This window comes from Tachypleus tridentatus, chromosome 9, assembly GCF_004210375.1.
Source record: "Tachypleus tridentatus isolate NWPU-2018 chromosome 9, ASM421037v1, whole genome shotgun sequence".
Lineage (NCBI taxonomy): Eukaryota > Metazoa > Arthropoda > Merostomata > Xiphosura > Limulidae > Tachypleus > Tachypleus tridentatus.
Window position 1 is genome coordinate 26,531,713 of NC_134833.1, and position 13,368 is coordinate 26,545,080.

The 13,368-nt window shown below is 29.3% G+C and overlaps 1 protein-coding gene across 3 annotated transcripts in view; it reads left to right on the forward strand.

Annotated features, from left to right (window-relative positions):
- Positions 1 to 13,368, forward strand: part of LOC143224904 (splicing factor U2AF 50 kDa subunit-like) — a 49,206-nt gene that overhangs the window by 19,125 nt on the left and 16,713 nt on the right. For all 3 annotated transcript variants that reach the window (XM_076453364.1, XM_076453363.1, XM_076453365.1), the window contains 4 exons: positions 339 to 448; positions 1,075 to 1,202; positions 9,497 to 9,613; positions 11,109 to 11,247. In XM_076453364.1, coding sequence (XP_076309479.1) covers positions 442 to 448; positions 1,075 to 1,202; positions 9,497 to 9,613; positions 11,109 to 11,247 — 391 coding nt within the window. In that variant the 5' untranslated portion in view covers positions 339 to 441. The remainder of the gene's footprint in view (positions 1 to 338; positions 449 to 1,074; positions 1,203 to 9,496; positions 9,614 to 11,108; positions 11,248 to 13,368) is intronic.

Sequence of the window (13,368 nt, forward strand, 5' to 3'; positions counted from 1 at the left end):
TATGCTTTTTAAAGTGTACCAATTTGAGAATTATAAGTTTCTGAATAAATAAGGAATAGCAGATTTATTATTCACTTTGCAATGAACCACTAGAATTTTTTAATAAGAATTCTATATAAAAAACATAAAAAATCATATTTCTCAAAATTAGTAGGCTGACAATTCAAAATCTCAGATAAAAGTAGATGTTTGAATTTTCCAGAAAATTTAAAGGATTGATGTAAGGTAATGACTTACAAAAGCAGTTAGTTTGATATTTGATGGTTATAATTTTAAAACTGGCATTTTCTTTGACATTATATTTTCCAATTGGTTTATTGTTACTTTTTTATGTGCAGTTTTGGTGTAGAAAAGAAAAAAACTAGAGGAAAGAATTCATCTCGTTATTGGGATGTACCACCAGTTGGATTTGAGCACATCACACCTCTTCAGTATAAAGCAATGCAAGGTAACACATTGTTGTTTCAAATGACATTTTACAACGTATGTATTTAATTACTGTGCAGGAGAGTTTGTCATCAGATTGAGATGAAGTTTAGTTACATAAGGTTTGTAGAGTGAGTTTGATGATAAAGTCATTGTTTGTCAATCATTAGGAAAATAAATATAATACCAGAGAAGCCATGCTGTTTTTTACTGTATAGTAGTGGAATTAGATGGTCAATTTGTATTAACAGTGTGTGGGTGTGTGTGTACATATATATGTATATAAAATGAAAAATAATTAAATACATAATGTTAAAAATAACTGTTTGTAGATCAGATCATTACTATGCCAATCACTGGATGTGAACCTGAGCTAGAATGAGTGGCACATCATTGATTGATGCATGCAAAAGCATCCCTAATAACCCACTTCTAGATACACTGTGTTACGTATTGTAATTTTATCAAACAAGTCTCCGATTTATTATCTTATGTATGTTAGGTATTACGATTTCAAATAGTAGGAAGTTTTAACTTGGGAATTAATTGAATGTTGCTGTGTATCAAATGTATATATCTATGTGTATGTGTGAATAAAGTTATGTAATATATAAATATGCTGAACCCATTATTTGTATCTGTGTGAAGCTGCCGGACAGATTCCTGCAACACTTATAGCAGCTCCAGGAATGGCACCAGTGCCTGTTGTAGGGAGCACTATTACGAGACAAGCTCGTCGTCTCTATGTTGGCAACATTCCATTTGGATGCACTGAGGTAATAAGCACGAAACAGTGAGCTGTATCTTACCTGGAATTCAACACATTAGTTTTAGTTAGTTTGCATTGTGATTGTATTTGAAAAGTTCTAACATCAAGCCTTTATTGTATCAGTGAATGTTGTTTTAAAAAAAGGAAGTAATGAATTAAATATAGATACAAATACAGGGATTTTTCTCAGCAATTTAATGTAACTGTTATCATCAGAAGTTTCATGTAAATTCTTTAGTTGTTAGTGAATAGCAGCTTAATTCTGTAGGAAAGAGACCATTTTAAACTCCATTCTGTGCATGTCACTGAGTTACATTAAAAATTTGATTAAATCACTTTATTATAAATGTTTTCTAATGAAATTGTTATTTTTAAGTATGGTATGATTCAAAGTTTGGTACTATATAAGTTTTTACTCCTTTACTCAAACAATAATTAAAACTTCAACACGTAGCTCGACTGTAGGTAAAAACTTTAGAGCTATTTAAGAGAAACAAGTGTGAGAATTTAGACTTTACAGTCAAAATACAAAATTTAGAAGGTGTTGAAAATGTAATTTGAGACATTTGTAGAATGAATCATAGAAAAGCCATTGGAAATCCCACAGTTGGAAAAAGCCATGCCGAGGTACGGATGAGGTAGAAAAGAAACTTGGTCCATTGTTGAGAGTAAGGTCCCTAGCACTTGACTTTACTTTCTCATCTTATACATTTTAAATTGCTTTCAGGTTTAACTTTTATATTTTAATTAATTATTTATTATTTGAAAAGTTTAATCATAGTTACAAGTTTACTGGTTTACTTATTTGTTTCCAATGATATCAAGACTTGTAAATAAAGGATGTGAGCAAACTATTTTGCCCACTGCTATGTGTCATTCCCCAATGGTGTGTGATAATTGGTCACATGTATTTTGTAACATTTTGACTTAAATGATGAAAGACTAAGAATTGGAAAGGAAAATGAAACATTGAAAATAAACTAAATGGAAAGATAAAAATGTGAAATTATGGGTAAAAAAGCAAAGATGATTCAACAAAGAGATAAAAAGACATATATTTATATTTATAAATGCTATTTTTAAATGTCAGTGCACTGTGTATTGATGATATTAGCTTGAGTTAGTGGTATGGTGGAGATAATGGAATATAAAATATAAAAATATTTACTTTTAAAATTGTTTGATATTCCTTTAAGAGTTTCTAGATATTAGGCAAATGATATGTGAAAACTTCTAGATAATAAATAGTGTTTTATACTCAAAATTCACCTTACATGTTAAGTATTCAGAATCTGAGTGCAACTACCTACATTAAAAAATGGATTTTGTGCTAACATTTGATACAAATGTAAATTAATTTCATCCATTAGTATGATTTTTATAAGCAACTTTCAAGAGAGTAACATAACCTTCTTACAAAACTGGTACTTCATTGTCATAGAATTAATAAACTTTGTAGTGATTCCTAGTAGATATATTTCAGTAGACTGGTGTTTGCTAAAAGCACATTGTGAATTTCTTTACTACTTTATTAGTAGTAAAACTATACAATTTAATATGATTAGTTATGATAACAGTTGTTGGTTTCAAAAACATGATGATACAATTATACAAGATGTACTTGACAGTACAACCAAATGTGGCTAGGATAGAAGTAGGCCAATAATTTTCTACCTGGTCAAGATCACCAGTTTTGTAGATGCAAGTATAGTTAATGGGCCAGTAATGGGATTATTGGTGGACTTTACCACTGAAGGTATTACATTATTCCATCTGTCAGAATATTAACTGGGTAGCATCTTTATGTCTGCAGAAGTTGTAGTTACAGGAGAGAGATAAAGAGACTGTAGTACAGACTGATCCTCACATTAGATATTGCTGGGAGTAACACTTAGTTTTGGAAAATAACTGTTAAAAGTATCAGCAATGCTATTAGGAACAACAACAATAGAACTCAAGTTGCTATAAACATGTGAAATCTTTGCTTGACTTTTCCTGGTTCTGCCTATTTGTGTTTTAATTGTTTGCCACAAGTGATGCATATTCTCATCCTGATAAAGTATCAAAATACCTAACCTAATGATCTGCAACTTGATTTTTAATAAGAACTGCAAGTTCCAAATATTTATTTTGAGACAATAGGTTTCCATATTGCATAAAGCAACACTACTGTTGTTATATATGTAGAATGATATGTAATAAAGAAAGAGTCATCTCAGGACAATGTCCGGCATTATTCAATTTAAGAACTTCAGTAAAAGGAAAACATTCATTATATAGCTTGTAATACTGCTTGATGAAACAGCCTACTTGTGCATCATAGAGTTCTGATCAAAATTACTCAAAGCTCCAGTGAAACTCTTAAGAATCTCAGTATTAAATTATTTTATGAATAGTAATAAACTAAGATGGAAGAGTACAGACAAAAAAGGATATTGATAGCACATAATGATCTGAAGTGCCATAATATAGAACATCATAAACATCACCAAAATTTATGTAAATATAAATTGTAGATGCAGCTGCATTAATAACCTTAGAAGGTTAGTAAATACATGGTTTAATATTTACAACAGACATCTAATTATTTAATTCAAAACCACATACTTGATCTGAAGATGTTTGGGTAAATTTGAAAAAAAAATTGCATTAAAATTGCCCCTGGAAAAAAACAACAAAAAGACAAAAACAACCAGGATTTCTGTAGTCTACTAACAAATCAAATGTGTCACTAAAATCAAACCAGTTTCCAGAAGGTGGGAAAATAAATGTAATAAAAAAGTGCAACTATACAATTTAATATGATTAGTTATGATAACAGAGTTAAGATTAAATTTATACTTTAAGTCAGGTCAAGAATAAATAACAATACTACCATCATGCCTAGAGGTTCTTCTCAAATAAATCAATATCATAACCAAGTAATGGGGGTAGGGGCTTTTCATCACATCATCATGATTCAAGATATGTTAAGATACGAAATAATAAATCACAACAAAAACATTGAGTTAATATGTAATCAGTCTTATACCTAATGTTTATGACATTTAAAAATACCAAATTAAGTTGTTTTTATTCATTGTTAATGAATTGTTGGGAAAAAATATATAACAGTTAAGTCCACAGATCAAAGTAGAGTATTAAAAAGGTCCTTTTGAAGCTCACCAGTCAAGCTCTTTGCAAAAGGACATATGTCAAAGGGAAAACTGGTGAAATTTTTTTAAAAGACAGTATGTGATAGGAGGGTATGAGTTGGACTCTCTTTGTTATATTGAAGTGAATAAAAATGATTGGAGGCTGTAAAATTAGATTATATCTTACAAATATCTGTAATTACATTAAAACTCAGAACCTCAATTAGGGGCATAAAAACTGAGATATGTAATTTGAAGTAAAGAAGTGTTATATGATACAGATTTAGAATTTATTAAAATACATCCTTTTGAAATTTAGAAACTAAAACATTAAACTTTGAATCTTAAACTGCTTTTATTTCTAAGTTTGTTGACATGCATTGATAATAAAGTTATTTACTTGAATTTTGAATCTAATTGTATTAAAATTAATGATGTATTTTTGCTGGTAGTGGATGCGTAGGGTTATGTAAGTATTTACAGTTCAAATCGTTTTAAATTAGTTCAATGCCATAGCACATGCGAAATAGCTTTGATAATACTCACATCAAAGTAGTTCTACATATAATATATTGTTAAATTTTTCTTAGTTTATTATTTAGTAAATAATAAAACCAAATTTATTTTTATCTTGATAAAGTGCTATTCAGAAAACTTAATAGTGTGTTGTAAACTTAGCATATCAGAGTTATGAATGATAAGTAACACATCCCTTGGATACCCATATTGGAGAAGTTACTGAACTATCTATGTATTTATTTATTGTTGTATTTAGTTTTCTCCCTTTGCACATAAGAGAACAATATTCTATAAAATTTATAAGTGATAGTAAAAACAGTTAGATCTGGTATTAGTGTTTTCTCATTGTGTAGTACTGTATAGCCATTTATTTCATTACTTACTGTTCCATTAGTCATACAAAATATAATTTAGTTGGTATGAAATATAAGAATTTTTTTTTCAAACATTTTCAGTATGTTTTTGTGTTGATTGGCTGTCATTCTTCTCGTCTGTCAGTCCAACATAATGAATCACTAGTATGAAAACCCTAGTTCAAGTTTATCCTAACATCTGAAACCAGTGAACTCTCTAGAGTTTTGGCTTATGCAGACTGCTCCTGCCCATTTCTGTTGTAGGACAACCTTTGTTATTTCACTTTAGAACCTGAAATATTGTCCCATTCTAGAAACAGGCAGGAGTAGTCCAGTAGAGCCAAATCTTTACTATGTTTGCACAACATTAAGTACCCCCAGATCTGATAATTAACCCTTTTTAGCTTTGGATCTAGTATTACTATGTTGGAAGAAATGAAATGATTAAATAAAAAAAATCCCATTAAATCACCTACAGAATAAAACTGTAATAAAATATTAAGTTTTGGGTTTTGCTTTAATGTATATTTGATTAACATTTGATTTGGATGTGGTAATTAAAAAAAAAAAAATCCAAATTACTGACTATGTATTCTCAAGGTATCATCATGAATTACAAACTACTAACTAATGTAGATTTTTTTTCCTATTCAGTTTTAAATTTTTACTTGGTGATCAGAAATGTTTAAAATGTTCTGCCATGATATGTCAACATATAAATATAGAACTGTAAGTATGTGGCCTTTTTAAATCCTTAGTTTTTATTTTTGTCTCAAATTATAGAAAAAACTGTATTTTTTTATTTACAGCATCCAAACTTCTAAAGCTGACAAAATCATAAATATATCGTAAAGTTGGGAGGTTATATTCTTCCCAGCATTCTCTTTACTAAAGAGCTTCTTTATTTTTTTTTTAATATGTGTTTCATGAAATTCTAAACTTTTATTTATTATAGAAGCTTTTTGTTATTGTATGCCTTCAGATAATTAAATGTTTATATATTCTGTGTAATGATTTGAAATTAATTTTATTGGTTTCCCTGATGGGTGTTTATTTTATTTTTGTTATTATGTTGTAGTAATTACTCTGGCAGTACATTTTATTTTAAGAAAAATTCCTCTTTGTAACCTGCTACTAATGGTAGATTAAGTTAGACTTTGCTTTTGGGTTGTTTTTGAAACAGCTGCACATAATTTCTAAAAGGGTAATGTATGTAACATTTATAAATGACATACAGTAAGATAAGTGCTATTTATTTTATATTAGTTTTAACTAAAACAAACAATGGTCTATTACCTGATTGTTTATAAGCATGTAATTATGTTTTGCTCATAAGCATGTGTAACTTTAAGATCAACAGTTATGGGGTATTGCACAGTGTGTTAATGTACAGTTATACCATGTAGCAGTGTTATTTCATTAAAAATTAGAAATTTACAGTCAAAATGAGGTTCAAAAAAAGTTTCAATAATTATAATTCATGATATTTGAAATGCGTGGATTTCAGATATACTTACAATTTTTATTAATATAAATTCTGAAGTGGCCAATATAATAGCAGCGGGCTGAAAAGTATTGAAGAAAAACTAGAAAAAAAAGTGCTAATGGAGTGTACATGAAAGAGTTGTTAATTTATGACTATTTAATTCAATACAGAAAAAAAATATTATATTCCTTTCTTATTTTACCATCAATGTTGAATAAATACCAAACCATGTAATGATAAAATCTTTTTTTAATCAGTGGCCTCAGGTATTACCATAGAAGAATAGTAGTGTATTATGAAGGTAAGTCAATAGTACTGGGAAGCAAAAATAAAAATAATTCAAATTGAAGTAAACATTAAAATTGAACAAACTTGTGAAGCTCATCAAGTATGTGACCCAAGCACTGGAGAAAATTTTTCGCGTTTTTCACAACTGTGTTTGTGAAAATAGATGAAAAGAATCATTTAGGAAGAAGAGAATAATATATTTTAAAGTTGTTGTAGAAAAACCTTTAAATATTGAAATTACCTTAGGAATCCAGTGTTTTCATTCATTTTTGTTTTACTTTTTAAGCCTTTTAAAATGCAGATTGTATCATTTGCCAAACTTTAATAGAAATTTTCAAAACACATAACTATTTAAAGATATTAGTACTTAAAAAGTTACAACTCCTTAAAAGTTAAATATTACTCTGCAGTTTCTAACTTATAACTCAGTTAAATTGATAAGTCTGAAAGAAACTTGTTAAACAATTTCTTCTTCATCTTGTGTTTTATACAACTGTTTATGATTGAGAAGTTATTTTCTATAATGTATTTAGTCATTAGAAATAAGTATAATTTTTAATTTAGAAAACTAATGATGAATGAATTCAAAATTGACTATTTGGGAGAAAATTTGGTGTGTTCCTGGTTGATTAAAATATTCTTACACTTGTTTTGGTGAGTGTTACATTTTTCTGGTTACATAATATTATTTTCCACTTATCAGTTATTTGATATTGAGAGTAATACCTCATATATAGTAATAGGAAAATATTTTGTTTTACAACATGTTGAATCTCAAATTAATGATGTGTTTCTTTATATAAACTGCAGTTTTATTTTTATTTACTTATAATAAGTTAACTTTAAAAATGTAAACATCTTGGTCTTAGTGGTTTTTGTTGTTTTTTAGTTAGGTTTTGGACCAAAACCACTCTTTGAGGTTTTTTTTTTGTTTACAAAAATATTTTGTTTGCAAAATTATTGTTTCTTTATGTACTTCTTTTTTATCAGCTAGTTCAATGGTTAGCAAGCTAGAAAAAAAAAGATAATTTTCACTTTAGTATATGCTATGGAGATAACATTATGTTATGCCTACAGCACTAAACATTTCTCACACTGTTCATTTTTCAGATATTTCATGAGTAGACTGATTAGAAAATGTAGAAGTTTTTACCAGCATTTTTATTATAAATAAACTTTGAATTCCTAGTGTGTGATTTTTTAATACTTTTTATTTTTTATGAGTGTGCAAGTTTATTTGCAGAAATTAATGACTTTAGTTCCTGAAAACAATTCTTAAAAACAATTACATAACAATTTTTGCAGCAGCATATAAAATGTAAAGAGGGCTGATTTGTAGTAAAATACTAATATATTCCTCTCATAAGTGTAGCTATTCTTGTTTAGTGCTGCCCTGTATATGCAAACCTTTCTTTATGCATGTCACCAGTCTTCCACTCCCCTTATTGGAATTGAAGGATTCCAGCATGTCTCTCATATGTCTCTTCCTAACCAATGGGAGCATAAAATCTACACTCTATTGAACTATCACCTTTGGGGTCATCAAGATTTTTGCCAGGTGTTAGATGAGGTTGAACTGCCACTGTGGTCTGTTATGCCCTAGTCACTTAACACCCAGGGGTCTGTTAATTGGTAATATGTATTATGGGATTCATTGATGTTTTTCTTCCTTTTATGTTTATGATACAGTTATAAAAGAGTAAAGAGTATACCTGAATCAGATATGGTTTTCTGCTTAAGTGTGATGTTATTTTCTTTTTTGGTTCTACACCTCATGATCTCTCTTTGAGCAATTCCCACTAGTTCACTATGAGATTCTGGCTATTTTGTGAAAGGAGATAAGATATTGTGCAGAAGTTAACATTTTCCAAAACTGAAAACATATTTCTGATAGATACTTACCTCCTGTCACAATTCCCACACAGCCTTCCATGTTTGATGATATGTGGTGTCAGTTTTCTGACCATTCTTAAAGAGATTAACAAGTGCAAATTTTTAGAGGGCCCTGGTTATAATAGGGGTTGTGTCTCACACCTGTTGTTGGAGAACTGCTGCACAAATATTATTTACATGAGGTTATGCAGGGGTGGGGAGTCTAGTGGTAACAATTCAAAATTTTCACCAATAGAGGGAAGTATTAGTTGAGAAAAGATATTTTATAATTGGAGATAAGCATGTGTTGGAAATACATTTTCAATTTAGGAAAATGTTAACTTTAGTTAATATGTAACAAATCGTCATCCATGAACTGTCCCTTGCAAGAAGAAACAGCTAAAAGTCTAATATAAATATATTTTGATTTACTTTTAAGTGAGTTTATTTAGTTTTTTGTATAGTTTTCAATATTACTTGTGAAATTTAATGATTAACGTAATAATGGTAGTCACATTAAATAAAAGATTGCCACTCATAAGTTTCATTTGCCAGTAGTAACATAGTTAACAGCTATAAAACAGGCTTGTATATTATAAAATAACCACTGTGTTACTATGAATATATGTTTGTATATTTTATTCCTTAGGAAGAGATGATGGCTTTTTTCAACAGTCAGATGCATAACTCTCATTTCTCACAGGGCCAAGGAAACCCTGTTCTTGCTTGTCAGATCAATCTAGATAAAAATTTTGCTTTCCTTGAAGTAAGTAATATGAAATTACATTTAATGTGTAAAAGTTTGTTGTTTTTTTCTTACTGTATGTTAGTTTAAATATTCTTAAGGAAATTAGATAATATATTTTATTCTTAAAGCTTGTTTCAGAATACATTAGCCAATAATCGAGTAGGTAACTTTTATTTCCTTCTAGTGCATTTTATTGGAAAATCAGGATGACAGTAGTTTACATTTAAAACCTTGCATTTCATTATTAACAACTCCAATAGCACATGTCCCCAAAATGGACAGCAGAACATTTACAGATTTACAATGCCCAAATCCAGGGTTTTGATTCCCTACAGTGGACTCTGCAGATAGCCCAATATACTCTAAAATAAATAAACAAACAAACCAAGAGTAGATATTAAAAAGACTTGTTCATAAATAAATAAAATTTGTAATAGCAAGAACATATTTTGATAAATTATTAATTTGGTAATTATTGCTTGAAAGTAAACTTTTATGTATTTATTGTATATTATATCACACATTCCATCCTCTAAGTATGTGAAACACAATACAACATATTAATAAAAATTCCATAAAAAAGGCATGTCTTTAAAACTACCTTCATACTAATATTTATCAGTATGTGGTACTACACATCAAGTTGTGACTACCAGTTGAGATGTTGAAAATATAAAAGAATGTGTATATATTAGAAATATAATGTAAATTACAAATAATGTATATTTTTGAGTATGGAATGAAACTACAAAACCATTTTTAGTTTTTAATTACTATAAAAAAGGATGACATTTAATTTTTTTAAGACAATGCTCAGTTTATGGTATTTTAACATTTTATAAATGTTGGACAATGAATGAGATTGTCTTTTAATGTTACGTGTAATACTAAATAAAAATATTTGATTATGAACTTTTTCAGATAGAAGCAAGGAAAATCATGTTTCATCATGTAACTGTAGTGTTACATAATGATAAAGTTTTCAGAAAACAGTTAAGCAAAACAAGTATGCACTTAGTATAATTTTCAGTTCAAGAACTTAAAATGTTTATATGTAAGATGTGTATTTTGTTGGTGGAACACAAGGCCTGGTTAAGCAGAACATGCGAGAGTTTCAGGTTGCTTTATGGGACACATAAAAAGGTTATACAGACAGGGTTGAGTCTGTTGGTTGTTGAATGAAAAACATTGGAAAGTAGTTGTAAATATTATTACTTCAGTGCATTCTAATATATTACATTTTTGTTATTTCTGAATTGATAAAAAAGAAAAGAAAAAAAATTATTAATTTTTGCTCCCACATCCCACCCACCCAGTGGTATATCTGTAGACATGCAATGCTAGAAATCTGGTTTCAATACTTGTGGTGGACACAGCACAGATAGCCTATTGTGTAACTTTGTGTTTAAATAGAAACAATTACTAATTTATAGGTTAAAATTCACAGTTATATGTGGTTTGAGAAATAAAATGAGAGCTTTGTTCTGTTTTTTTATTATTATTACTTCTCCAGTTTCGTTCCATTGATGAAACAACGCAAGCTATGGCATTTGATGGAATCATTTTCAAAGGTCAGAGTTTGAAGATTCGCAGACCACACGATTACCAGCCAATGCCTGGAATGTCTGAACAACCCAATAGTGCTGTTTCAGGTTCTGTGCTATGTTGAGTTGTCCTTTTATTTTATTTTTTAAGTTGTGAAGACATTAAGTAGTACTGAATGAATACCTGTATGTTTATTGTACATATGAGTAAAATATGCACAGTATTCACTACTGTGCAAATTTATTTTTAGACTGCACTGCTCCTAAAAATTTTGATTTGTTGGGCTTATGATTTATAGTTTAAAAGTTGTAAGAAGCATCAGAACAGGCAAATTATTGATTTTTTTTTACTTTATCTGTGACTTTAATATGATGAACACCAAATTAATAGAAAACAACAATAATATTTTAAAGGATAAACAACACATAACCACAATTGATTAACCAGGTACCATGAAGGTATACATACTATAACACTCAAAGGTACGTAATATAACCTCACAAAATTTACTGAGCTTTCAGTAAACATCACAAATCTTTTGCAAGTTTTAATTAAATATATTTACTGAAAACTTGTCTACAAGTATATTGAGTCAGTGTGTTGACTGCTCTGAGCACAAAGTGAGAATCAAGCTAAGATTAAAAATACATTTCTACATCTGAAACCTTTGAAATTTTATTTCCATAATCTCTTAAACCCTGTTACTTAAAAATCAAATGTGTTTTTACAGAAAATTGTGTTATATTCTACCTATGATACTCTCTACAATAGCTCTATAATGGGTTGGTTTATTTAACTGATCTCATAACCACTATGCCAACTTAAAAAATAAATTTAAATTACACTTTTATGCTTTTGCTGTGAATCACTTGGTGAATGTACAACTCCTTTTACAATTTCAATTTATGTAACACACAAGCAGTTTGCAAGCGTAATGTAAGGCTCATTTTACTGTGTCGATTTATGTAACATACAAGCTGCTTGCATGCAAAATGTACAACTCATTTTATGATTTCGATTTATGTAACACACACAGTTTTCTCAAGCATGCCTTGTGAATTTTTTTTATTTTTGTTCATTTTCTTACCTATTACTTAACTTATTTAACCCAACAAGTTTCTGTTTTATTTACTTTTGTAATAATACACATAAAAAACAAAAAATATAGTATTTATTTAATGAAATAATAACCTAAAAACACAGAATAATAGCATGAAAAAAACAAGCAATGTTCTTTAACTGTCATAAATTTTATGGTTTTCTAATTACATATCAAGCACCCATAAAAGTTCAGCTAAACTCTTTGATGTGATTCCCATGAGAAAATATTTTCAAAGTGGTGGATGAAATAGACAGTGCTTTTAACAGAAAACAATGTAATATGTTTACATTAAACTTTACCTTTTTGTTGGTAATAAATAATTTACTATAAAATGTCAGAGACAAATATTTGCAATTTGTGAGAAAAAAAATGTGACAGGTGGGTCTGATTTTCTAGTTTATGGCATTTGCAAGCAAAGAAGAATGAAGAGTGTATATATTAACCTGTGCCTTAGTAAATTTATATTCTAATGAGTAATTTACTTTCAACTCAGGACATCATAGAGAGGTGATGGGAAAAATAGAAAATTTGAAAGTGAGTGATGTAAAACAGTACAATTAATGATGTAAATTAATTCTGCTTATTTGGAATCGTGTGATTTGATTAACTTTGTAACCACTGTGTGACCATCAGAAGATAGTCATGTGAAAAAGTTAGGACACCCTATGAAAGCCTGTGTATTTTTGTAACATTTTGGGATATATAGATGCTTTATCTCAATTTTAACAATACTGAGAGATTATAGGAATATAACTAAACAATTAAAACTGAAGAAAAGACTTTTCAAGATCTTCCGTAAATGTAATTCTACAAAAATGCATATTCTAACTCAGGAAAAGGTTAGGTCACCCTACCCCCTAATAGTTAGTGTTACCCCCTTTGGCTGAAATAACTGTAGTCAGACACTTCTTGTAGCCATCTACCAGTCTCTTACATCGGTCTGAAGAAAGTTTGCCCCACTCCTCAATGAAGAATTCTTTCAGCTGTGAGATGTTTGAGGGGTTTCTTGCATGTACAGTCTGTTTCAAGCCACCCCACAGCATCTCAATGGGATTTAGATCTGGGCTTTGATTTGGCCATTCCAGGACTCTCCATTTCTTAGTTTTTAGCCAGTCCTTGGTGGATT